The sequence below is a fragment of the Littorina saxatilis genome, linkage group LG8 (assembly GCF_037325665.1).
Source record: "Littorina saxatilis isolate snail1 linkage group LG8, US_GU_Lsax_2.0, whole genome shotgun sequence".
NCBI lineage: Eukaryota > Metazoa > Mollusca > Gastropoda > Littorinimorpha > Littorinidae > Littorina > Littorina saxatilis.
Genome location: NC_090252.1, coordinates 53,650,384 through 53,678,302, shown reverse-complemented (window position 1 = coordinate 53,678,302; position 27,919 = coordinate 53,650,384). Strand labels below are relative to the sequence as shown.

The window sequence follows — 27,919 nt, the reverse complement described above, 5'->3', positions numbered from 1 at the left end:
ATGTTCAGCAGTTTCGCTGGGATAACCACACTCGCATTGAGGGCAATCCTTAAGGTGCCGCTTACATAAATCAGAATTCAAATCACTCATACCAATACGCAATCTGCAATGATGTACTTGTTCAAATCTTTCTCCAGAATAATAATGGCATGGTACTTTAAAATCATCACTTGACAAATAATTTTTGAACTCTTGAGCGAGGTGGTCATTTTAATGTTATCTGGTAAGGTGTTCCACAGTACAGTCGTTTTTGGGATAAAAGAGTTACGGAATAATTCGGTTAAATGAGGAGGCACGTGTCTTTCTAATGGTCTTCGTCTATGATACGGATTAATATCAACTACATGAGGAGGCAATACATTTACTAAGTACTGGGGGCATTTGTTAATTAATTTATGTCTTTTCCTTCGTTCTTCAAGGCTACATAGCCCACATGCAGCTTCATTTGTACCCCTCTTCTGTTGACAAATAGATATAAAAGGGCTACCTGCCCAATTGACTAAATGTAAAAATCATTACGCATAAAGTCTCAAAGCAAATAACTAAGAACAGATTTAAGAACTGATTTTTCAGACACACAAAAATGGCTAAGTACAGATTTCGAAGTCCTTTTGTCCGCTGCTGTCTGCGCAGTCCTCGTGTGCCCACTGTGTGCACCTCTGGCACTATAACATATCCTCAGGGGAGTTGGTGCCACACATGAAGCAGTACCAAGTGCTTTCACCCGGGATAGAACGCATCGTCGAGAATGTTCTCCTTATTTCCCTCTGATCAGAAGATAGTCCCCTCTTGTTTCTCTGAGCAGAAGATTTTGTAGCTTCATTCTTTTCTCTTTTCTGTTCACCTGCACGCCTTTTTTGCAAATGAAATCTCCAGCTTTTGCTTGTAAGGAGAAGATTGGGTTTTTTCGTGATGATTTCTTCGACGAGCTTGTGGTTGTGCGTTGCAGGACATCAGCAGCAGGTAAGCTTACATTTGCTGCTGACACCAAGCAATCATAATGACCAGAATCTCCATGTACCACACTGTAGACTCCTTCGCAGCGGTGTGTTGCGTGCCGCACGGGTATTTGCACCCCGCACGCTGGAGCGGTAAGTTGAGTGGGGTTTGTGTCTCGATAAAACAGCTTCTTGTATAAACATTTCGTAACTTTGCACATTAAGATATGTCTTGTTAGATCGCGATGGGTTAAAACCAGAACCATCTAACTGGATTTCCACCATTTTGAGAAATGGCCACTTGAAGATTTCAACCCCTTATAAAAAATAGTAAACACAGGATTGTAGCCCTCATATTTTACACACTTGACTTAGAGGAAACACTGGTCATGCACACTAGTAATCAATTTAATTGAACAACTTTTTCATATGCAAAAAAGGTATAATTTGTTCTGCTTCCAGAATACACTCCTGCTCTTTTCTCAGTTCTGGAGCTAGAAAAGCCCAGTGCACCATAGCTGCTTCTGACTTCCACACAGACCCCACTGTGGCCTGTGCTACAGCAGTCAGAAGCAGCCTCCTCACACATAGCATGTTCTGCTTCCAAGCAAAGCTTATACTGTACATTAGTTCAAATCGTTTTTCAAAGTTTATTACCGTCATAAACAAACAAATGTCAAGTCACTTGCAAAAATATCATCAAGGACTCATGTATTCATTCATTGTGTGGCCTAATGAACGCAACACGCATAAATAAAAATTAAATTGCCGGTACTTTTCATAGCAAAAAAAAAAAGAAAACATAACAAAAACAACACACACACAAAACTCTCTCTGAAATCATTATACTTTTTTTTTATTGTGTTTTTCAAGAAATCCCAACGGTAATCTTATGTTGTATCAGCTCATATCGTTTTGCGTTACGCACAAAACTACACACCCAATAACACTAACAACAAACCAAACGAACAAAGCAGCAAACAAGCAAACAAACAAACAAATAAACACAAGGCTGAAGGCGCATTTTAACCACACAATGCAAATGGTAACAAAATCACGAGCTTTAGATCCTGACTGCATGCTACTCTGTTCATTATCAAGAAAACAAATTGGCATTCTTACCTTTTGTTGTACTTTCCTCTTCACAAAAATGTTGTGCACAAAGGTCGAAATAAATAATACACATTTTGCACTTTTAACAGTCGACCTCCTGTACTGCTTTTGTCTTTGCCGTTTGACCAGTTATTCCTGTGTAAAATTCATCTCTGAGTGTCTTCGCTTTTCGAACACACCTTTTCTCGTAGTCCCGGGTTGCAGAGTCTTTAAGTTCGGCTGAACTTCTTCTCATGAGGTGTCACATAGGATGCTTCCTTCATCGATGACAGAATTTTCTTTGTTGGGGTTCCATAAACAGATGGAAGAGATGCTGTGGTAGTTTCACCTAAAGGAGCAGTGTCTGACATATATACTACAAGCTGATGTGAATACACCTACAGGGTAACAGAAACTGTGGAAGCACACACAGGAGAAAGATGTACAGGAGTTGGGTAGCTTGATTCATTTTTGAGGGGTGGAATCACAATCAGCAAGTATTGGAGTTGATGCATGACTCGAACAGGAGGATAACCCCCATTCACCATGTTCTCAAAAGGATCTTCGATTGAAGAAACAGCACAATCGTCATATTTTGGGGTAGATTTTGCCAATGGAGACGCATCAAAGTCATCAGGTTTCACTTTTAGCATTGGCAGAAAGGAGATTATGCAACCGTAATCCGTGAATCCGAAGGACAGTTTCCTGAAATGCATGGTGCTTCTTACTTGCCTGGACGGCCTGATGATTCATCTCCTTTCAAACAGCGTCTGCAAAAGACATGGATACTATGAATGTTATCTCCTTTGAACAGGCAATTACTACATGTACTTCTATTTTAAAATTATTAACCGATAATAAAAAAAAAAGGTAATTGCCTCCGTATTATCGCTTCTGCGTTAAAACTTTGGATAGTTTTCGTGTTTCTATTCACACAAACAAATGAAACATTAGTACTTGATTACACTCTGACCACTCATGCTCATCAGTTTGACATTGTGATAACCTCTGAATAACAAAATATATTAGAGTCAATTAAACTGACAAAATCCATCAACCAAATCATTCATCTATCCATCTTTACAAGCATACACAAATACTGTAAACACTCACTTACATTTTTTTTAATTTTTTAACAAACACTAAAGAGCTGCATGGATACACTACAACATTAAGGCATGAGCACATGCACACACCGTCACACACAAACACACACTGACACAAACAAACACACACGCGCGCAAGAACATTCACGCTGAAACAAACACATTTACCTGCCTGTGTTTTACAATTAGGAAAACAAAACACAAAAAGCTAGGAATCAGTTTGCAGATACAGGATTTAGACTGAATCAGAAGGTTAATCCCCTATATTTAAAAAAGGAATCTGAATTTCAGCTTTTATGGTCTGTTCAAATGGGGAAAAACATAATACTTGAAGATACTCACTTGAATCTGTGTCCTGACTCGAGCAACAGCCAAATTGACTGTGCAGCAGATGTAAAAATGGCAGAGAGCTGTTCTCTGTTCCATTGTTTTCAGAAAGTGGACCATCCTTTTGTCAGTTTAGGACACCACCCCCACCCCCCCACCCCACCCCACCCCCTTTACCACCAACCCCCCTCCCCGGCCCCAACCCCCTTATTACCACCCTCCTCCCTCAATATCAAGGGACTGCATCTTTTCCAATTCATTCTTCATTCACTCTTTATCACAGGAAAGTTAATTGTGTTTCAACCCTGTACATCCGGAGTCAGGAATTCGGATACTGACACTTGACAGGTGTCACTGACCTGTTTTAGTTCCCACAGTCTATCAAATTCCTTTTTCTGTCAACAGCAGACTCTACTACTGCTAGTTACACTATTCTGTGTGCTGGAGGAAATCCTACACCACACAGAAAGGGTCAAGACCAGATACCACTATCGCTAATGTGCGCTTATCTGGCTGCGCTGTGAACAGGAAAAATGACTGTGACACAGCAAGCAGAAGAGGTCAGGTGACGATGGCTGCATCTGGCTCGCTGTGAAAGACTCCCCTTTCCCCACAGGCCTCAGTAGCAGAACAGACTAAACTGAACTTAGCACGTTCTGCTTCCAACCTGGATGGAGTTAGAGGGTTCTGCTTCCAAGATGAGCAGGAGAAATGCTTGGAGCCAGAACAAATTATGACTTATAAATACGCAATTATGCAAGATTTTCAAGAATCCTTTACAGAAAGTGAGAATCATGTTACCATAAGTCAAATAACTATAAAGTTGCAAAACAGGTTATTTTGAGGTAATTGGTTCTGGTTTTAGCCCATCGATCTGTTAGTGTTTCTTCTACACGCCGATGTACTTTTTGGGTGCATATTTTGTATATTATAGCCGTGATTCTGTACAATATCACGCCTGTAACTGCACAGAAGCAAATTTCGTAGCATTCGCAACAAATTACTGGTGTAAACTTTAAAGTGAAGAACTGCCATCAGTTCCACATAAACCTGAACCTTTCTGCAGTACTGAGGCCGAGTTTCAAGCTTCTAGGACCTTGCAGACAGCGAAAAGCATTCGGAGAATGAGAATTATCCTACAACTTCTGTGTTTGCCCCCCGAAGCTGCCGTGTTTCTCCCCCACAGCTGCCGTGTTTGCCCACCGTTTGTGTTTGACCACCGACCCTGCACACTCATGTTTATGTCCTCTAATTGGCTTGGAGCTATTTTGCAGGAACCATGGAAACAGTACTTGCAGGCAGCGCCATGGACAGCTTCTTGGACATCAGTGGAACCATAGTAGTTGTGACAACCCCACCAAAAAGTATGTCGACGCCCCAAAAAAAGAGTACGTATTATAAGTTTCATGTTAATATAGACGTGTATGTTATTATCTTGTAATTAATTAATTAATTTACTATTTAAAACAAAATTTGAATGAGAAAGACTGTCAGATCCTGTTAATTTTCTATTTATAACCATAAATACATTACACTGATGAGGCAAATATTGATGGAAATGTCTGTTTCATGTTACATGCCACATTATACTCCCTTTGATTTTAAAGTACCGTTTCAGTGTCGCAGCACACACACACACACACACACACACAAACGTGTACTTTTAAATTTGTTTAATCTTTTCCTTTGTCTTTACCGTTCATAGGTGCTGATTCGACAAATCACATGTGCGAACATTGTGGAAGCACTTACAAACACCAGAGGACGCTGACACACCACATCAAAACCAAGCACATCGAAGAAGCGGATGGAAAGAAGTTTGCTTGCAGTCAGTGCACGAAAAAGTACTCCAGAGAAGTTGATCTGAATGCCCACAACAACAAAATCCACTTAGGGCAAAAAACCCACAAAGAATATATGTATCCAACTGTCCACTTCTTTTTAGTTGGGTAATTACGTCTGGCAACAGTTTCTGAACCTGTTGTTGTGCATTTGCTTCTGTAGGATCTTCCTCAATTAAAGAATCGTCATTTGAAATGAGAACAATATTGTGCGAATCCTTTGCAACTATTCTTTGTCCGCCTTTCAGAACATCTGCCGGAATGACTTTATAATCGTGCCCTGCATACGATTGTTTCCCAGTGTTACTGTTGACGGTCAAAATTCTAATTATCGGGGTGTTCATTGACGTTATGGGCGATAATTTCATGGAAGATGGCAAAAGTTGTTCCACACTGGTAGCATTTATAATCCATACGTGCTGAAACACACAAATATTATAAAATGTGTTTATAAAAACAATACCTGAGTAAACACATAAACATGAGTGTGCAGGGTTGGTGGTCAAACACAAACGGTGGGCAAACACGACAGCTGCGGGGGAGAAACACGGCAGCTTCGGGGGGCAAACACAGAAGTTGTAGAATAATTCTCATTCTCGGAATGCTTTTCGCTGTCTGCAAGGTCAAACTCGGCCTCAGTACTGCAGAAAGGTTCAGGTTTTTGTGGAACTGATGGCAGTTCTTCACATTAAAGTTTACACCAGTAATTTGTTGCGAATGCTACGAAATTTGCTTCTGTGCAGTTACAGGCGTGATATTGTACAGAATCACGGCTATAATATACAAAATATGCACCCAAAAAGTACATCGGCGTGTAGAAGAAACACTAACAGATCTAACAAGACATATCTTAATGTGCAAAGTTACGAAATGTTTATACAAGAAGCTGTTTTATCGAGACACAAACCCCACTCAACTTACCGCTCCAGCGTGCGGGGTGCAAATACCCGTGCGGCACGCAACACACCGCTGCGAAGGAGTCTACAGTGTGTGTACAGTGTACAAAACAACGATGGGGGTGACGTTGGCAAATTTAGTTCAGCTTCAAGAATGCTATTGATTAGTTCTTGTTCTATCTCTGGTGTTAATGCAGAAGGTCTTCCTGTGACCTTTACTTCTTCTTTTGCAAATTTGTTTGTTTCCTTCTAAATGACTTTTAAGAGTTGTGACAGTAACACCATATGCTCTTGATGCGCAACGCAAACCCATATCTCCGTTTTTCACTGCCGACAAAGCGCAGCCCATTTCTTCTGGTAACCACCGCCGTTCGGGTCTCATAATACTGTCAAACAAATCAATCAATCATTCAATAAAACTTATAGAAAGGAAAAACACAACAAAACCGAAAAGAGAATTGAATACGTGAATAAAACAGCAGTGTTCTGTTTATTGTTTGATGAGGGTAAGATGGAACAGAATGCGGCAAAGCTGGAACACTGTTCCATGTTTGCCTCTCTTATTTGTTCCATCATTGCCGCATGGCACCTGCATGGATTTCGCGTTTTTCTTTTGGATACACTTGACGTTTCAAATCTTTTTCTCCGTTCAAGTTATTGCAAATCTATGAAGGTTTATCACAGCAATCAACATTTTACGTGAACGTATATAGATAAAGAGTAATAATACGAATTGTAGACAGTAGAAATACGAAGAAGAAGGAAGAAAAGTTTAAAAAACGTACCATTTTTTGTGTTTTGCCGCTGTAGTCATTTTTTTGGCTGGAATAATATCAAGGAATGTCACTAGACATTTCTGCAAAACAATTGTTCATGAATTGTTCCCCGTTGATTGCATATTGAGGTGTTCCAATTTGGCCGACTGTTCCGGGATTGGCGACTTTCCCTTAATAAATGTAATTACTGTTGTGATGTAACTGATTTCATTGAACACTTCTTTTTTGAATGCCCGGTTGTATACAAATTCTGGAAGTTTATTGAAGAATTTATTTTTCGTACTTTAGAAATTAAGATTGTTTTGAAAGTTAGTGATGTTTTATTTGGTATGCATTTTGTAATGGTGAAAAAGGCAACTATGTATAAATTGAACCACATTATCTTAATCGGAAAGATGTGCGTTAGTATACATAAAAAAACAAATTCGTTTTTACCGTTGGAAAGTATTTTTAATAGGCAGTTACAGATAAGAAGCATTTTTGTGTGAGTGTTCGAAGAACAAAACGTTAAAAAAAAGTTAGCTTGTTGCACTCGATAAGTTGTATTTAATTCATTGTATAAGCTATTGTTAATTGTTGTTATTTATTTGAATAAAACATTTTGAGAAAAAAAAAATAACCCCTGCCGTACTTAAACAAAAATGTTTGATGTGAAGCAAATAAACACTTAACAACATCAGTTTGGATTTTTGAGCGGATGCTGATTTTGGGGTTTTTACCACTAATTTTTGTTGCAGCATAAGCTTCTTTTTTTTTTTAAAGGTACTGAACTTGTCAAATCCAGGTGCACGGAGCCCCTGGGGCTTTTAGTCATACCTCAGGCAGCTATCCGTTAGAAGAACTACCAAGTTTCATTGACTTGCATCCAAAGAGTCAAGAACTGCGATTTTTTTACGAATTAATTTCGTACTCGGACCCGGCTGGTCTTGACCTATTTTTGGATCTAAATTTAGATCAGGTAGATCACCACATCATGCACAAAAAGACACGTCACTAGAAAACTATGTCAGACGTCATCATGAGTTTGTGCATGTGTAAAACAAAATCGAGGCCGGAATCACTCAGTTGAATCGAACTACGACCAAACACCACGTAATAACTAGGTTAATTTATGCACTCGCGTGAACAAGAAACTGTCGAGCTTCACATATGTCGTCGTTGGGTAGTTTTGGGTTTGTTTTACTACCATAGGAGGATTTTTGAACTGTAAATGCACTCAGCTGCAACAAAAACGCAAAACGAAGGCTGTGAGCTGCACTGTGCCTTTAAACCATCAAATAGCACAACAATTGTACACATGAAAAAATCTAATATAAGTGCACTGATGAAAATCAATTGTCAAAGGCAAATTTTCCAATGTTGTGCAACACAGGCGTGTTTTACATGTAACATCCTCTGCACAACAAATTCAGGCTCAGTAAACATTTACTACAACTGAACACAACCACAAGTGAATGAGAACTGCAAGTTGGTATCCCTTCATTGGCTCTGTCGACGCCCATTTTTAATCGCTTGCATTTTTTTCCATTACTTTGAACAAACAAATTCGTAATGTGTAATGCTTGTATTTTCTTCATTCCGAACGTTTTTGATGATCTAATGAATCAAAATAATCTAAAGGTTGCATGATTATTGAGTAGTTCCAGCGGACTATTTCCCAGAATTACCAATTCTAATTAGTAACATCAGCCTTTGTCAAATGTTATATGAAGTCTTATATCGCGCGCGTATCTCCAGACTCGGACTCAAGGCGCAGGGATCTATACTCACGGAATAAAATAACTTAACATTGTTTAAAATTTAATATCTCAAAATCGGAAAAAGTTACAGGAGTGATTTTTGTACCAACGTAAAGCTTGTTCAATTGCTCATTATGGGCAAAAACCCGGAATAGTCTGGCTTGTTCCGTTTTTTTGCAATTTGAGCTCAAAGACGCATGGTGTCATTTTGGAGTTTACAAACTTAGCACTGTGTGTTTGACAGCGCTGTGCGGCGTGCACTGGTTGATCGCAGCCGCAATTAAATTACACAGGAGCAGTGAAGGTTAGCCTCAATACGTTTATTAACCAAACAAATTTCATTGTGAAGTCGAAATTCGATCAACCCTAATGAAGCGGTCTTGCTGAGGATTGGTGACACGGGGCCGTCCTTGGTGAGGCAGGTTTCGAACGTTACCGTTGTTTTGCCACAAGGCAACTGATTGCCTGGTCACTCCGAATCTCCTAGCAACATCAGTATAAGTTATCCCTCCTCTCAACATCCCTATTGCGACGAGTCTATCGTTCACACACGTTCGTGGCATGGTGAAAGAGAAAGACAGAGTGGACAGTTTTGGGCAAAGAGAAAGAAACATTTTAGTGAGTTGTTCTCACTCACAAACAAACGGAAAAACCAAAGGCAGTACTTTCATGCAATATTCGTGGATCAGCAGCAGACCTTTTGCAGGTTTCAAGTACGGGTAGACGTGCCCCGAGAGTCAAAGAGTGCAGGCCTACCTGTTTACAGCACACACAGCGTGCACTGGCTGTCGGCAGCCTCGGTAAGCTTAGGCGTCAGTCTAGTAAACTCCAAAATGACACCATGCGTCTTTGAGGACCAATTGTGAAAAAACTAAGCAACCGAGAACATTCCGGTTTTTTTCCTCTTCTCAGGAATTGATGGTTCTATGATCGTACCACCCCGCTCTCCTGCAACTTTTTCCGATTTTGAGATATTAAATTTTAAAACATGTTAAGTTATTTTATTCCGTGAGTATATTTATGCCGTGTGAGATGGAATGTTTTACACAATACATCACGCATTCACATACGTCGCGATATAACCTTGAATGGTTGAAAACGACGTTAAACACCAAATAAAGAAAGAAAACGCATTCACATCGACCAGCAGATCGCAGCCATTTCGGCGCATATCCTACTTTTCACGGCCTATTATTCCAAGTCACACGGGTATTTTGGTGGACATTTTTTATCTATGCCTATACAATTTTGCCAGGAAAGACCCTTTTGTCAATCGTGGGATCTTTAACGTGCACACCCCAATGTAGTGTACACGAAGGGACCTCGGTTTTTCGTCTCATCCGAAAGACTAGCACTTGAACCCACCACCTAGGTTAGGAAAGGGAGGAGAAAATTGCGAACGCCCTGACCCAGGGTCGAACTCGCAACCTCTCGCTTCCGAGCGCAAGTGCGTTACCACTCGGCCACGCAGTCCAACTGCACTATGGGTATCGCCGCAACCACAAATAATTGTGAGATTAAGAAAACGTACAAAACCCAAATACAAATGGAGAAAGTCTGAAACCGACGAGTCGACACACTCTCAAGAACCCAAGTGTAATGAATGTTTGCAGTTCAACTGTCTCTGTTCATGTGTGGGAATTGTGTGCTTGGTTGGCTCAGTGGTAGTACACTAGCCCCCTGTCCTGGCGGTCTTGGGTTCGACTCCCATAAATGGCAAGGAATTGTTAAAACCTTTTCTCTCTATTTCTTCACTTTTTGTTTTCTTCTTTTCTGAACTCTTTATACTTGTATTTTATTCATTTTAATTTATCCTGAAGGTTTGAGTTTTGTATTAAAAATAGAGCTGAGTAGTGTTCATGAGCGGGGATTGACACACCTGACGTGACCTCTCACTACTTTTTACCAAATTACCTATTTTATCAAAGTTTTATCGATTGGTTTTACTACCAGAAGTTGTCTGATGGAACTGTCTACACAGTGGTATAATTTTCTACGCATTCTGTCCATGGATCCCAGAGCTTTCTCCATCTTCGTCGTTTGGCTAGCCATCACTGTGCAGTGCTCAGTAGGCCTCTTCAGCGACTTGCTCAGCCAGTTGGCAAGCAGCGATGACAGTGCGCTTGTTTACGCCGCTTACAGTGCACGCGTGCCCGCAGCCGTAGGCCTACCTCGTGTGCCTATCGGTGTTCGCTCTGATCGTCGCTGTTTCACCAGAGAGCACCTGTTGGACTTGAACCCGAGCAGTACTGCTGTGCCTCCCGTACTTCGATTACCTGATCGTCAGTCGGGGCCTTCGTCGTCGCCTCGATCTGCCTCCAGCTGTGTACCCAGTGACGCTTCGTCGCTGTGTCGTCGTCTTCACGACCTTGGCATTCACTGCCATCAGCTACCATGCCTACGCATCCCTCCAAAGAAGGCACACAGGGGACATCGTCGTAGACCACGTCGGAGGAATGGGGCAGTGCTACCGACGCGAAAAGACTAAGTCTCGATCACACACCTTACTCCCCACTTCCACCAGCACACCTCTCCGCATCGCACTTTTCAACGCTCAGTCTGTTTCTTCAACTCAGCAAGCATGTAAAAGAACAGAAATCGTCGAGTTTGTCACAGACAATGACCTAGACATTTTGATTTTGACCGAGACTTGGCTCAAGGAGAACGGTGACGACAGTGTTATTGTTGACTTGACACCAGCAAACTATTCCCTCCGATCGTTTCCCCGCAGTGTCACTCGCGGTGGTGGAATAGCAGTGATCTTCAAAAACTCTCTCTCTAGTCATGTGTCGTTTAATTCGGTACTGCCATTTACACATCCATCCTTTGAGTGTGTACAAGTGACACTAGCCCTTCATCAGAAACCAGTTCAGTTGTTTTGCATCTATAGGCCTCCTCCAAACTCAAAAAACAAATTGACTGATGCCATGTTTTTCTCTGAATTTCATGACCTTGTTGACCATTGTAACACTTTGTCTGGAACTTTTGTTTTGCTTGGTGATATCAATGTTCATTTTGATGACTGCAACCACCCTTCCACTGTCAAGATGTTAGATATTTTAGATGTTTTTCAATTCACACAGTCAGTCAGTCATCCAACGCACAAGAAGAATCACATACTGGATTGGGTTATGCATAGGCCTGATGATCATATTGTTCAATCTGTGTCTGTTACACATGTCTTAGCCTCAGATCATTTTTGTGTTTTGTTTGATCTGATGACCCAGTGTCCTCCTCCTCCACTCATGTTTAAGTCTGTCCGCTGTCTCCGTACGATGGATAAAGACGCTTTTAGGGACGAGCTGCAGAACGCTCTGCCCCCCTCCGCTGACCAACTTGATGCCACACTTCGTGCTGCTCTTGACGTCCATGCCCCCATTTCACGTCGCCCTGTCCGTCCGTCCAAGTCCGCACCGTGGTACTCCGATATCTGTGTCGAACTGCGTGATGCCAAATGTGACCGTAGGCGTGCTGAGCGCAGGTATCTCAAGACTGGTCTTACTGTCCATAAACAAATATTTCAAGGAGCAAAGGACATTGTAACTAAGTTAGTACACGCAGCAAAGACAACCTTCCTCCAAACCCAGATTATTGCTTGCGATTCAAGCAAAAAACTGTTCGATATTTGCGGCCGGTTGACCGGCCGCAGTAAGGTATCCCCACTTCCCACTGTTTTCCCCGCTAGTCAGCTGCCAGATGTATTCAGTGATTATTTTATCAAGAAGGTTTCAGATATTCGTTCTGAACTTGATCAGATGGGTGCACATTCTGCTTCCTCCAGTCATGTTGATGTTCCCACTGATTGTTCTTTTCCATCATTTCAGCCAATCAGTGAAAAAGACCTCAGATCCATTATTCTAAAGTCCAAACCAACAACTTGTCCACTTGATGCCATACCCACACCACTGCTTTTTGAGAATCTTGATGTGTTGTTGGGGCGGGGATATAGCTCAGTTGGTAGCGCGCTGGATTTGTATTCAGTTGGCCGCTGTCAGCGTGAGTTCGATCCCAGGTTCGGCGGAAATTTATTTCAGAGTCAACTTTGTGTGCAGACTCTCTTCGGTGTCCGAACTCCCCCCCGTGTACACTACATTGGGTGTGCACGTTAAAGATCCCACGATTGACAAAAGGGTCTTTCCTGGCAAAATTGCTTAGGCACAGTTAATAATTGTCTACCTATACCCGTGTGACTTGGAATAATAGGCCGTGAAAGGTAAATATGCGCCGAAATGGCTGCAATTACTGGCCGTATAAAATTTCATCTCACACGGCATCACTGCAGAGCGCCTAGAACTGTACCCACGGAATATGCGTGATATAAGCCTCATTGATTGATTGATTGAACTCTTACTCAAATTGTCAATGATAGCCTGTTATCTGGTGTTTTTCCATCATTGTTCAAAACTGCACTTGTCAAACCACTTATCAAAAAGCCTAGTCTTGATGTCAATATTTTGAAGAACTATCGTCATGTATCTAATTTATCATTCTTGTCCAAAGTTTTTGAAAAGGTAGTTTTGAAGCAGCTGTTGTCAAATTTGAATACCCATGATTTGATCTCGCACTCTCAGTCCGCTTATTGCCCTTCTCACTGTACTGAAACAGCCCTACTTAAAGTAATCAGTGACATTCTGTCCGCTCCGGATGGTGGTGATGTGTCAGTGCTTACCCTACTTGACCTTTCTGCAGCGTTGACACGATTGACCATGTCACGCTTCTCCATAGACTTCAGACTCTGTACGGCATCTCCGGTCCACCGCTAGCATGGCTTGAGTCCTATCTCATTGGCAGGACTCAGGCTGTGCTTGTCGATGGCCAGATGTCTGCTCCAGCCCCACTTTCTTTCGGCGTTCCTCAAGGTTCAGTACTCGGTCCCATCCTTTTCATCATGTACACTAAGCCCCTATCCACACTGATTCAAAACCATTCTGTTTTAAATCAGTCTTTTGCTGATGACACCCAGCTGTATAAACCCAGTCCCCCTGCAGAGACACATTCCGCCATCCAGACATGCATCACTGATGTTAAATCTTGGATGGTCGATAACAAACTTAAGCTGAATGATGATAAGACTGAAGTCTTACTGTGCAAAAAGAAGAACACTACATTTCCCTCTCCCCAACCTGTTTCTGTTCAAATAGGCAACACCGACATTCTTTTCTCACCATCAGCTAGAAACCTTGGATTCACCCTTTCATCTGACATGACCCTTAACAAACATATATCTTTAGTCTGTAGAGCAGCTTATTTTGAGCTTCGTAAGATCAGCACCATTCGCCACACACTCTCCTCTCAAACAACTAACACTCTTGTCTGTGCCTTTGTTCTTTCTAAACTTGACTACTGCAACTCTCTTCTCTCTGGCTGTCCTCTGTACCTCCTGCATAAACTACAAAAAGTCCAAAACTCGGCAGCACGCCTCATTCTGAAAGCACGAAAACGAGATCACGCAACACCACTTCTTCACACACTGCACTGGTTACCTATTTAAGCCTGCATTGACTGCAAACTGTCCACCCTCTGCTTTAACTTCTTTTTCTGGCTCGTCTTCTGCTTACTTCTCTGAACTCCTCACCGTCTATTCTCCGGCAAGACAACTCCGTGTCTCTTCTGACTGTCGCATCCTCACCATACCACACACCAAAACCAAAACATGCGGACAACGCACTTTTACTTTCTGCGCACCCACACAATGGAATTCTCTCCCCTTTCACATCCGCCACTCTCAGACACCCCAAGCATTCAAACGAGCACTTAAAACGCACCTCTTCAAGAAATACAACCCCTGATTTTGTTTTCTCAGTCCATCAGTAGGCTACAAGTAGTGTATTTGTTGTTTTAGTGATAATGTGATAATGTATATAAACATCTAGGGCTGTTTTCAGTATTGTTGATAACATGTTCTGTTTGATTAAGGATATTCAGCTAGTATTTCCTTGTTTTCACTACCTATTTTATTCATGTTTTTATTACTTAGGTAGTGGAAGAATCTTTTGTAATGTATGTTTGATGGTGTATGCTTTTAATTAAGCGTTGCTGACTATGAATGTAGATGTGAATGCTTGTATAACTGTGTTTTAATTTTAAATGTGTCAAGCGCAAAGAGCATAATTGTAAAGTTATGATGTTGCGCTATATAAATGCTCATTTATTATTATTATTATATAGTGTGTAAGTGCCCTTGAACAGCTTTCCCAGAATCATGTATCCTATATTTTTAGTACGGGATACCCACAAGAAAAGTTCAAATGCATCCATGCGTCTCCACTGATAGTAATGGTAGTTGAGCACTTCCAGTTTAGTCTTATGTCGTTCTGACACAACCTAAAAGGGTACATCATGTCTGAACATCATCTGTAGAAGAGTGTAAAGTTTAAAGCTTAGCTTCAATAATGTCCAACAAAACCCCAGACTCTTCTGTACATTACCCATCAGCCACACAGACCTGAACTGTGAAATACTATTACTCACTTGCAATTTCTCAGGCGAGTCAAAACTTGCATTCATCAAATTATTGCAACTAGCATTGTAAATAACTTAATAAGTCTACAGAGATTACAAAGTTCAATGATTGTAAACCAAATCATGAAGGCTCTTCCGTGGCCTCTTGTCTCTTTCTTTTATCACAGGCCTCCAAAAACCAGTCTTGAACGGCCGTCTTCAAGGTCTTGACCTGTGGTACCCGTACAGCTTCACGGAACAGCCTCTGCATGACAAAACAAAAATAACATGAACTTAGATCATCAAACAACTATCACTGATTTGAGAAAAGTCTAAAGTTTATTTCCTGACGCCTGTAAACTTGCTAAAAATCATACAGACACAAAAACTTGCATACACACCACTTTCTTGAGTGAGAAAATTACAACACATTGTAATCCTTGTAGAAGAGAAGTAAAAAAAATACCTACCCTAATATTTGTTTTAAAGTTACATTTACTGTGTTTTTTTATTTGGGGGCCTTCGGAAATTCATAATACATGTACTATGACATAAGTGACGACTTTATACCGTTTGCTAACATCCTTATTTCGTATGTAGTCAAAAATCCATGACACTGACAAATGAGCTCAGGAACTTGGCTTCTAGCAATTTAATGTGAAGTGTAAAAGCTTTGACAACTATCATTCACATGTGAAACATGGCAAATTTAAAATTGATTCCAAAGAACAAAATTTGAGACAGAAATAACTTGTTGTTTTGTAGACATGGATTATATCTTCTTCCTAAAAGGACCAGGATGATTTTACAAATTATGAAAAACAACTCACTGTTGATGGCTTTTGGTCGCAGCGTACACCATGCTCTCTTTCCCTGCCCTCCCCCAGAGCCCCCTGTCAGCAACCTTGTAGCCTATGGAACACCTTCGTCATCACAGCATCAGTAGTCGTCTTTAGTTCATGTCCACCAACCACACCGAGGTCATGGATCTGAAACAAACAAAACAAGCCAACTGAATTCCAAAAATCAAATATTCAGACAGCTCTTCTTCACATACAAACAATTCAATCTGGAAGCATCATACTGTCACCTGGAACAAAAAAATCAATAATCGCACTTGCTTTAAAAAAAGTTTTCAGAAGAGCAAATGGTGATTGACTGTAGCATTGTCATAAAATGTGATCACACACCTCAGGTGACCTGCATCAATCATTCAATGCTATCTCACAAATCTTCATTTGGAAAGCACAAACATAATTATGCCCATAAGAGAGCGTCAACCGTGATACTATTCAGTGTGGACAATTTTTTTCTGACCCATAATCCGACGCCTACACGAAGTGAGAATCAGAACTCACAAGAAGGCACTGTTGCATGTTTGTGATTATTTGCTTGAGTGTAGCACTAGCAATTTTGAACTTGAGGAAACAGCGTAGCAATTTCTGTTACAATAAAGCAAGCATCCCTGAAAACCTCGCAGATGGCAGCTCTGGGCTCAGAGAAATAGTTGCATTATTTCTCACAGATGCAATGATCACAGAAAACAAAGTGGTGCATGCATTTTCCGCACCCCACATGAGAAAAAGAGGCCCATCATTGTGCGTCCCCCATAAGCATAGTTTTATCATCAAAATGTGTTCGTTAAATTCACAAATGTGACCAATACGCATAAACCTTGCATGAATTCCCAGGATAATGGGTAACTGGTCATGACTGAGAACTGCTGAACAGTTAAGATACACCCATGAACCGTGATGACATCTGGCATCCTCCAAAAAGCACACACTCAACCCTAAAGAGCGTCTAACAATAACATGTCACACTCACAAGATCTTGCTACAGTTATCTGGGGAAAATAGCACAGGCATGACTGGTCTGCGTTAACAATAGCATTCAAAGCCACCTACCAGTATCACTGATCACTCCTTCGACAGATCCATCATGTGCCTTCAACATCTTCCACACTCAACAGTAAAAAGATGGCTCCATCGAACAGTAGCAAAGGCTCTGGCTCCACCATGAATCTTTGGCGACCAATTACTAAATTAGTCGCATCAGGTCCCTCTGCTCCCGTAGAACCTTCTCCAGCAGCAAGAACTGATGTTCATCTTGCCGCTCTGTAATCTTGTGTCCGCTGAATAGAAGAAAAGAAGAACAAAAAGTCATGTACATGAAGCAATACATATTTTAGACAATCTGTCGGCCTGAAGAGAAACCATCAGCACTAAAAACCAATCTGAGCAAATGTTCAAAGTAAATGTGACATCTCTATATTTTTGGATTATATATTGCAATTATTTTTAAAGGGGCATACAGAGTGGCATTTGATGGGGTCAAAAGATGTAGGGATTCAGGGATTCAGCAGTTGGAGATGAACATTTTTGTGTGCATTTACTTCAAGCAGATTTTATTTTTAGACCGAAGAACAAACACACACACACAAATCCTTGTTTAAAGTTAAACTGACCTTATGTTTTCCTCGAAACACTAGAACTTTTTGTATTTATTCAAAAATATTCATCAAAAAGGTTAAATTTGAAATTCAATTTTGCAGACTTTGGAAGAAAAGTTACTCATTTCTGGCATCCCGCGGACACAGTTAACACTTTCTCATCAATGGGATGCCTGTGTTAATTAAAAACAAACATCAATAAAACTTAAAATAATTTTCTTTTCAATATAAAAATAAAATTGACCTACCGTCCCCACCCTATTTTTTGTCCCTTTAACACTGGAAACAATACATTTATTTCACTAAAACAGTAAAAGAGATCAGCTGAATTTGTTTGACACATCTGGTTATAAGTATAACTAAAAGAATAAAACACAAAATAAGCCAAAGTCACAGAACAAAAAGACGCTGTCACTATCAATGACTCTGAATGAGGCACTCATTGCTATCGAGCCATACCTGTTCATCTTCACCTCGCCGGGACGGAACGACATTTTGCGTTACTGGCATCGGTGGCGGTGTTAAGGTCACTGTCCATCTCAGCTTTCACCTTCAGTTTAAACAAGCAGTGAGCACCGTCATACTCATAGCTTTCTGAAAAATAAATACTTGGAAGTTAAATAGGATCACATGGATTCCCAAACCTAACAGTAACACGCAAACATCAAAACTGGAATATTAATTATCAAATATAAGCATCTCAATTTCACTAAATTAGTAAATTAATTTTCTCTGCGAGTGTGATGTATTTTTTATTTCTCTTTCAAAAAAATGTGTGTGCATGCCGATGTGGCATGCAGTCACCTACTTTTGTTGTAATTACGTTTGCTCAAGCCATTGCACGATGTAAAAAGAAGTAAACCGTGTTTTTATTGTGTCACTTTGTTGTGACCCGTTTTGTGGAGCGTTAATATTTTTACGTGAGATTCACGTGCTCCTTGTTCAGTTGTTGTGACCTGGTTTTGGTCGGAGCGTCACAAACTGCGTCGTTTAGTCTTAGAACACCGTGAGATTCACGTGCTCTTTTCCGTGTTTTGATTTTGAGGTGAGCCCTGCGAATCTGCGTTGCAAGTTTTAGAATACGTGTGACTCACGTGTTTTTAGCTTTGTGATGTCAGCTAGTTCCTTGGTCTTCTTTCTGTTAAATATACCGTTTTAAGTTTTGAGCATGCACGGAGTGCGTGATCGGTTACTGATTGGTTGTAAAATAGTAGTTTCACCCGATTCTGTCTTAGGAATGTTGTTGGTTGGTCAATCCGGTGACCTCTGACTTTTGAATAACTATTCCATGTTAGGTTTTTGTTTCCATAAATACCGCTGCTTGACTCCTGTCTCGTCAGTCGATCTGAGGGTTTTAGGAAGCGTTTGGTTTTGATGTAAACGTATGAAGGTTATTAAGTGAACCAACGGAGTGTTTCTTATGTTTTAACGTCAACGTAATGTTCTTGGAGACAGTTGTTTCTCAAGTGTGAATCGTTTTGTGCCCTTCGTTTGTGAGGCAACACGTTTTGGTACTGCTGGTCAACCCACACAGCGCATAAGGTAATTTTGTTGTTACTTGTTTGTGTTGTGTTTTGGTCGCCATTTTGTAATGACTTTGTGAGTTGTTTATGTATAACGTGAGTTGAAAGTCTGACTTGTTGTAGTGTTTCTTTATTGTGTGTTCAACTGTTCTAGTGTTGTGAACGTACAGCAATGTTTTGTAGACGCTAGAAAGTCGCTAATGTTTTTAATGATAACTTGTGTTTTCTGTGGTTAACGAAGTTCGAAGTGAAACGTTTTCTCCGACTTTTTCAGCCTTACGTTAAAAGAATTTAGGTAAAAGAAGCTTGCGGTCTGTGGTGATCGTTTGTAAACGGGCTTATTTCTTGTAACGTTATTGAGGGAAAGTGGATGAGTAAATATCTTGTTTGTGACTTTGATTAACGCAGGAACGTTGTCGTTAGACTTTTTTGGTATGACAGTTTGCTTTGTATTCCTGGCCTGATGAGTCAACGTTTTGTATTTTTCTGAAACTAGCCATTTTGGTTTTAAACGTATGTATGCTAAGTTTCTTGAGTATTCTTAGTGCTTATGGTATTGTTGAACGTACGGAACGTAATTCTTTATTGTTGTTGAACGTACAGAACGTAACTCTTTATTGTTGTTGAAGGACTAACCAACGAGTGTTTGGTAATTGTAACTTTCGTGTCTGTTTGTCTTCGCCTGTCTTGTGATTGTTTATTTTTCTTGTATTTACTTCTCGTGTCTTGTTAATGCATTTTAATACCTTTTGCCATGTCTAATAATTTGTTTTCTTTTCTCTTTTTCTTTCTGTCCATAAGTTTTTTACCGCAATAAGTAGTATCGCAATACGTAGTATCGCATTACGTGGTACTGTAACTATATCTATACATTACTGATCCCTAGTGTCAGATGTAAAATAATAAACCAGTACTTTTGCGCGTTATCGCTTGTAACCTGTGTTTGTCATTTCGTATGAACAATATGTAGTACCAGCCTCGCTCACGAAGGCGCGCACAGTAAAAAACTTAGCTGCTGACGCCCAGTGAAAGAACTTTAGCTAAAGTAAACAAACTTAGCTGAAGTCCAGCCAAGTGAATGTAAAGAACTTTTGTTATTGACGCTCAATGAACGTAAACGTAGCTGTTGATAACCAGCAAAAGACTTTATTGTTACCTGTCACTGTGTTAGTGAACCATAGTTTGACACAGATCAACTTGTCGGTTAGAGATCTTCCTACTCCATATCCGGCGCATCTTTTGTGACTTTTGTGTATTATCCCAAACGACCCTCAGATCGATTCATTTTACTTTATAAACAGATAAACCTTATGTAGGTTTTTAGTGCTTTTGAATAAGCGAACATTGTAATGGAGGAGATTCCAGCAGATAAACCATTGGAAGCTTCAGGTTATGACATTAACGGCGATGAAGATGAACATTCTCAAAGGCCTAGGCGTGACATTAAGCCTACTGAAAAAGGTAGAGAGTACCAGATTGAGATCAAAACTAGAAACTTTGCAAGACAACGAACATTCTTGGAACGAGCAATCGGTGAGGTAGTAACAGAGCTTAACCAAGAAACTCCTAATCAAGAGTCGTTAACCAGTCAGAAACAAATTGTTTTGAGCATGTACAAGGATCTTGGTGACATAGAGAAAGGTCTTCGTAGTATTGGTAGCGGTGAAACCATTCAGGAAAGTTGGGATGATGTTCAGAGAACAGTTCAGAACATTATGTTTGACATTGATCGAGCTCTTGACAGACAAACGACTAGCGTGCAGGTGGCTAAAGAGCCTACTTCCAGGCATAGCAGTGTTACACCTAGCGTTGGGTCATCCACCCACAAGTCAGCCAGTGTTAAGTCTGCCATTCATAAAGTAGCTAGCATTACTTCAGCCATCCACAAGTCAGCTAGCCACAAGTCAGGTATCAGGAGATCAGGTAGCCAAGTAGCTTCTCGCGCCGAGTCTCTCCGCTCTAAAAGTGTTAGCTCTGAAGACACTAAATTGGCTCTTAAACTAGAGGCTGCATCCCTGGCCATAAAAGTGGAAGGTGACGCAATAAAGGAAGCTCAGTTTAGTGAACTGGATCTCTTACAACAACAATATGCTGAGAGAACTGCGGCTAGGCAGACTGAGGAAGCTGAGAGAACTGCAGCTAGGCAGACTGAGGAAGCTGAGAGAAATGCAGCTAGGCTGATCGAAGAAACTGCTAGGCAGGCCGAAGAAGCAGCTAGGCAGGTTAAGGAAGCTAAGAGAACAGCAGCTAGGCAGGCCGAAGACGCAGCTAGGCAGGCTAAGGAAGCTGAGAGAATAGCAGCTAGACAGGCCGAAGACGCAGCTGAAGCAGCTCTTGAAGAGATTAAACAGAAGAAGGCTTTGAGACAAATTCAGTCCACCGAATTAAAAACTAGCTTAAGAGAACAACAAGCTATGTTACAAGTATTGGAACAAGGTGAATCCGTTCAGCAGGATCTCCCTGATCTACCGTCAGTCGATTTGTTGAACACTAGGTTCCACCCTCGTCCTTTCGTTCCCTTGTATAGTCTTATGGCCCCTCCTCCTAACAATGAACATACAGCGATAGGAATAGGGACAGGTGCTGCCGTCATTGCTGACCAAGGGACACACCAGCCAGCCTTGGACGCCGCGTCTGTTCCTGTCTGCCAAGCTGCCGTCATTGCTGATCAAGGGACTCACCAGCCAGCCTTGGACGTCACGTCTGTTCCTGTCTGCAACGCCGCCAGCACCCGTGACATCTCTACTGTCAACGCTGCTGTCACCAACTTCATCGCAGGAACCACAACGACTGAGCCACGACAGCACGCGTTACCTGTCGTGGACCTCGTCGTTGGAGTCAACGCCTCTACACGTGCCGCTAGTACCAACAACGCCACCTATGAGGCGTACGGACCTCAACGTAGAGAGGATGTCAACGCCCCCCATCACGTCGGAATGAGCGCTCCTTTCGTCCATCAGGAGCCCTTCACACCTAACTACACGACGGCTGCAACTACATCCTCCATGCGGCCTACAGCGCTGCTGACCACACTGCAGCACCCTTTCGGTGCGTACGCTGGTCAGCCGCCTCTGCACAACGTTGGACACTCAACGACAAGCGTCACAGGCTCTCGCCCGCCTGGTCTTGACCACACAGGCTGGTCCTATCACCTACCAGAGACAAGGGAAGGTGATGAGACGCAAGAACGACACACCTACTTCCCAGAAGAACGTCACCAACGCATGGACCACAGACGTTTTCAAGTTACCCCACCCTGTTTCCCCTATGATACCCACCTACATCCCAAACCAGAGCCTTTCGTGCCCACATTCCTGGACCCACATCAGACCACCCCCAAAGTTATCTGGGGAAACGAAAACGCAAGGCCCCCTGCGTACATGAACTTTGACAAGGAATGTCATGCAGATCGTCCATTTGCCTCCTACCCCCCGTCTGCGTACTACCAACGTCCACTTGCTACTCCTGCCAAGCAGGACACTCCTATGGACTCTCTCGCCAAAACCCTATCAGACGCTCTGATGATCAACCGCTTGCCGATGCAGGAGCCGTGCATTTTTGTTGGTGACCCTCTCCAATATCCCATTTGGAGATCGTCGTTTGCGTTTCTCATCGAGAGACAGAACATAACCAGCAGTGAGAAGTTATTGTATCTGCAACGGTACATCGGAGGTCAAGCAAAGGAGGCCGTGACCGGCTTCTTTCTGCTGAGAGAAGGTGATGCCTACGAGAGAGCCATGGAAGTGCTGGAAAATCGGTTCGGCAACTCATACGTCGTTTCGCAAGCTTTCCGGACCAAGCTGGACGAATGGACCCCAGTCAAAAGCAAGGATCCCAAGGGACTCAGAAGTCTGGCCGATTTCTTGCAGCAATGTTCCGTTGCTGCCCAGGAAGTTGGTGGACTGAGCATCCTGGATGATGCCCAGTACCTACGGAAGATCGTCGGAAAGCTCCCAGACTGGATGAGTCACAGATGGTCTAGAACAGTTGCTCGAACTAAGGTTGAAAAGAAGAGGTATCCTCTGTTCCATGAACTCGTGTCGTTCGTTACCCTCGAAGCAGACATTTCTAACGACCCTGTTTTCGGCTTGACAAGTGCATCGGGGACACCAAGAAAGTTCACAACGAACCTGTCAACCCTGACAGAGGATGTCACCGCATGTCTGCACTGTCAACTTCCGGACCATGACGCTGGAACATGTAAGGAACTCATAGTGAAGCCTCTGGTTGAGATACGAGATTTTCTGTTCAAGAACCGTATCTGCTACGGATGTCTCAGAAGTAAGGATCACCAGAGCCGTCAATGTATGCAGAAACAGACGTGCAAGAAGTGCAAGAAGGCTCATCCCACTTGTCTTCATGATGACAATTTCAAGTATCAGAACAGTATGAGTGAAAACAAAGGGGCGAGTGAACACAAGAACAATTACCGTACCTCTGCTGCTGACGTTCAAGAGCCACTGTCATCGTCGACCCCTACGGTGTCTGCTCTTAAGGCCAGCGAGGAAAACAGCATCGGTTTCACGTCTATGATCGTTCCCGTTCTCGTTTCCAGTGACTCTAACCCCAACGTAGAAGTGCTGACGTACGCACTACTGGACACTATGTCCAACGCCACTTTTGTAGTGCAGTCAGTGGCTGAAGAAGTTAAAGCCAAATCGCAGCCGACTACACTCAGGGTCTCCACACTGACTGAGGACAATGCTGTGGTCTCCGGCAGGAAGTACTCTGGATTGCGTGTCCGCTCTCCTACCTCCAGTGAGTTTGTCAGGCTCCCTTCTGCCATCTCACGACCTTACCTGTCCGTTGACCCCACGCAAATCCCCACCTCAGAGACTGTCAAAGTTTACCCACATCTCCAACACCTGTCTCCAAAACTGCCCCCCTTATACCCTGACTGTGAAGCAGGCCTCCTCATCGGCTACGACTGCGCTGAAGCCCTCATGCCCCTAAACGTTGTCCAAGGACTGCCATTTGCAGTAGAGACTAAGTTAGGTTGGAGCATCGTCGGCAAGGCACCGCATTCCGTCGCCTTTGATGGCATAGCCTCGTCCATGCGCGTCATCGTCAAGCCAGGATCGAGGGAAGAAGAACGTGTAGCTCACGTCTACAAGGTACAGGTGGACGAAGTCTCGTGTACTGACCCATTACATGTTATGGAAAGAGACTTTGCAAGTGACTCAGGATCCATGTCCCAGGACGATGTAAAGTTCAAGAAGATCGTGAAGGTCAACGAAGCTGGTCACTACGAGATGCCCTTACCATTTCGACCAGAGAAACCGTCCCTCCCCGACAACAGAAGTGCCGCAGTCAAGCATCTGAAGGGCCTGAAACGCCAGAAAAAACGAGGGTACCGTGATGACTGCGTCAAGGTCATGACATTAATCTTGTACGGGCTGATCGTGACGTGTTTTGCCTCTAGGGCAATCCACATTGAAACCCTGGATGACATGTCAAGTGATTCCATCAACGCCCTACGCATTGTTGTCTCCATGCGAGGAAACATATCACGCATTTGGTGTGACAAAGGAACGAACTTTGTAGGTGCATGCAACGAGTTCAAACTGGCATTGGAATCGGCAGATGGACCACGCCCTTTGACCCCCAACCACGTCCTTACCATGAAGTCAGGTGCCATCCTTCCGCCCCCTGGTGTGTTTGAAGATCCAGACCTGTACGCCAGGAAACGTTGGCGCTGTGTCCAGCGGATGGCAGACGAATTCTGGCTGCTATGGAAGAGCCAGTACCTTTCACTTTTGCAGAAACGTCGTGTCTGGCAACGTCCCCAGGCAAACGTACAGGTGGGAGATGTTGTTGTCTTGCATGACCAGAACTTGTGCAGATCAGAGTGGTGCATGGCTCGTGTAGTCGAAGTGATGCCGGGATCTGATGGACTGGTCAGACGAGTGAAAGTACATGTTGGAACAAAGGCTCTAGACAATCACGGCCGTCCCACTGGTGATAGTCGCATATTAGAGCGACCGATTCACAAAATGACTGTGTTAGTAGATTGTGAAAATCACAAAGATAAAGCTGTGTAAGCGAACTGAAAGAACATTGAACTTTGGAGTGTTTTTCCAATTTGACAGTTGTTGATTGTTGCGGTTTGTTTTTATACCAGATGATGTAACGGACATTTATGGTTTAAGTGGTGCGGTTTTTCTTTATGCCGTCGAGTAAATGACCAGTGGCATTTAGTTGAAACGAGATGTGTTGAGACACTGAAAGTGATTGAACCATAATATTGTTGTGTAAATGTTTTGCAACACAATGATTTTGAGTTGTAAATTTGAAATGTCTAAATCTGCGTTATTCTTCTTTTGATATAAGGAACATGTTTGTACAAAGGTTTTTGAAGTAAATTATATTAATATAATTTCCGGTGGGAGTGTGCATGCCGATGTGGCATGCAGTCACCTACTTTTGTTGTAATTACGTTTGCTCAAGCCATTGCACGATGTAAAAAGAAGTAAACCGTGTTTTTATTGTGTCACTTTGTTGTGACCCGTTTTGTGGAGCGTTAATATTTTTACGTGAGATTCACGTGCTCCTTGTTCAGTTGTTGTGACCTGGTTTTGGTCGGAGCGTCACAAACTGCGTCGTTTAGTCTTAGAACACCGTGAGATTCACGTGCTCTTTTCCGTGTTTTGATTTTGAGGTGAGCCCTGCGAATCTGCGTTGCAAGTTTTAGAATACGTGTGACTCACGTGTTTTTAGCTTTGTGATGTCAGCTAGTTCCTTGGTCTTCTTTCTGTTAAATATACCGTTTTAAGTTTTGAGCATGCACGGAGTGCGTGATCGGTTACTGATTGGTTGTAAAATAGTAGTTTCACCCGATTCTGTCTTAGGAATGTTGTTGGTTGGTCAATCCGGTGACCTCTGACTTTTGAATAACTATTCCATGTTAGGTTTTTGTTTCCATAAATACCGCTGCTTGACTCCTGTCTCGTCAGTCGATCTGAGGGTTTTAGGAAGCGTTTGGTTTTGATGTAAACGTATGAAGGTTATTAAGTGAACCAACGGAGTGTTTCTTATGTTTTAACGTCAACGTAATGTTCTTGGAGACAGTTGTTTCTCAAGTGTGAATCGTTTTGTGCCCTTCGTTTGTGAGGCAACACGTTTTGGTACTGCTGGTCAACCCACACAGCGCATAAGGTAATTTTGTTGTTACTTGTTTGTGTTGTGTTTTGGTCGCCATTTTGTAATGACTTTGTGAGTTGTTTATGTATAACGTGAGTTGAAAGTCTGACTTGTTGTAGTGTTTCTTTATTGTGTGTTCAACTGTTCTAGTGTTGTGAACGTACAGCAATGTTTTGTAGACGCTAGAAAGTCGCTAATGTTTATGATAACTTGTGTTTTCTGTGGTTAACGAAGTTCGAAGTGAAACGTTTTCTCCGACTTTTTCAGCCTTACGTTAAAAGAATTTAGGTAAAAGAAGCTTGCGGTCTGTGGTGATCGTTTGTAAACGGGCTTATTTCTTGTAACGTTATTGAGGGAAAGTGGATGAGTAAATATCTTGTTTGTGACTTTGATTAACGCAGGAACGTTGTCGTTAGACTTTTTTGGTATGACAGTTTGCTTTGTATTCCTGGCCTGATGAGTCAACGTTTTGTATTTTTCTGAAACTAGCCATTTTGGTTTTAAACGTATGTATGCTAAGTTTCTTGAGTATTCTTAGTGCTTATGGTATTGTTGAACGTACGGAACGTAATTCTTTATTGTTGTTGAACGTACAGAACGTAACTCTTTATTGTTGTTGAAGGACTAACCAACGAGTGTTTGGTAATTGTAACTTTCGTGTCTGTTTGTCTTCGCCTGTCTTGTGATTGTTTATTTTTCTTGTATTTACTTCTCGTGTCTTGTTAATGCATTTTAATACCTTTTGCCATGTCTAATAATTTGTTTTCTTTTCTCTTTTTCTTTCTGTCCATAAGTTTTTTACCGCAATAAGTAGTATCGCAATACGTAGTATCGCATTACGTGGTACTGTAACTATATCTATACATTACTGATCCCTAGTGTCAGATGTAAAATAATAAACCAGTACTTTTGCGCGTTATCGCTTGTAACCTGTGTTTGTCATTTCGTATGAACAATATGTAGTACCAGCCTCGCTCACGAAGGCGCGCACAATATGTTTTTCAACTTTATCACTGCACACACTGACACAGCCTCTGCCTGCCTCTCTGGTCTATGCATGCCTCAGGAACAAGGGTAATTTCTCTCTTTTCCGAGACTCAGACACAGAGAATATTCCACTATGTCAGTATTCCAAACTGAACGTTGAACATCTGTGGAAAAATAAAAAGATACAAATAAAAAAAACAGATATATATGAAGAGCCTATTGCCACTAAAGCTCCTGACAACTGCTGCCGCAATGACTCGACCAGATTAGGAACCAACCAAAGTTCACCAAGAAACAGACAATGAGACATAACATGATAAACGAAAATTCAGTTTTTATGGTGCCGTATGCGACCCGCGAATCGGGATTCGGATGGCATTTTCACTCTTCCACAACTCCTTAAAAACAAACCACTTGATCAATCAACTTTACGTTTTTGGAAAAGTTAGTTCATTCACTCATCTTTTAGACAAAACAAACATGAACGAATAGAACAGTGTTCTTCCAGCCGAAAAAAAAATCGAAAGTGTGAGAAACTCTCTCTGCCGAAGGGGAAAGCCGTGCGCTATCAAAATTCAAATTCCCAAATCTTTCCTTCAGTTGATCAACTTACCTATTCTTGAAAGAAGTCAATCTTCATTTCAGAGAGAAGGATAAGATT

At 42.0% G+C, this 27,919-nt stretch overlaps 1 protein-coding gene and 1 long non-coding RNA gene across 2 annotated transcripts; one reads left to right on the top strand and one right to left on the bottom strand.

Moving 5' to 3' along the window:
• Positions 1–1,823: 1,823 nt before the first annotated feature.
• Positions 1,824–3,595, bottom strand: LOC138973832 (uncharacterized). Its single transcript, XR_011458178.1, has 2 exons — positions 3,479–3,595; positions 1,824–2,800 (listed from the first exon to the last, which is right to left on the bottom strand). It is a non-coding gene; the product is annotated as an uncharacterized lncRNA (long non-coding RNA).
• Positions 3,596–18,382: 14,787 nt separating this feature from the next.
• On the top strand, positions 18,383–24,084 carry LOC138974378 (uncharacterized). Its single transcript, XM_070347096.1, has 3 exons — positions 18,383–19,150; positions 19,933–22,956; positions 23,852–24,084. Exons 2-3 carry the CDS (start codon positions 20,481–20,483, stop codon positions 24,082–24,084), a joined length of 2,709 nt encoding a protein of 902 aa, XP_070203197.1. The 5' UTR covers positions 18,383–19,150; positions 19,933–20,480.
• Positions 24,085–27,919: the final 3,835 nt, after the last annotated feature.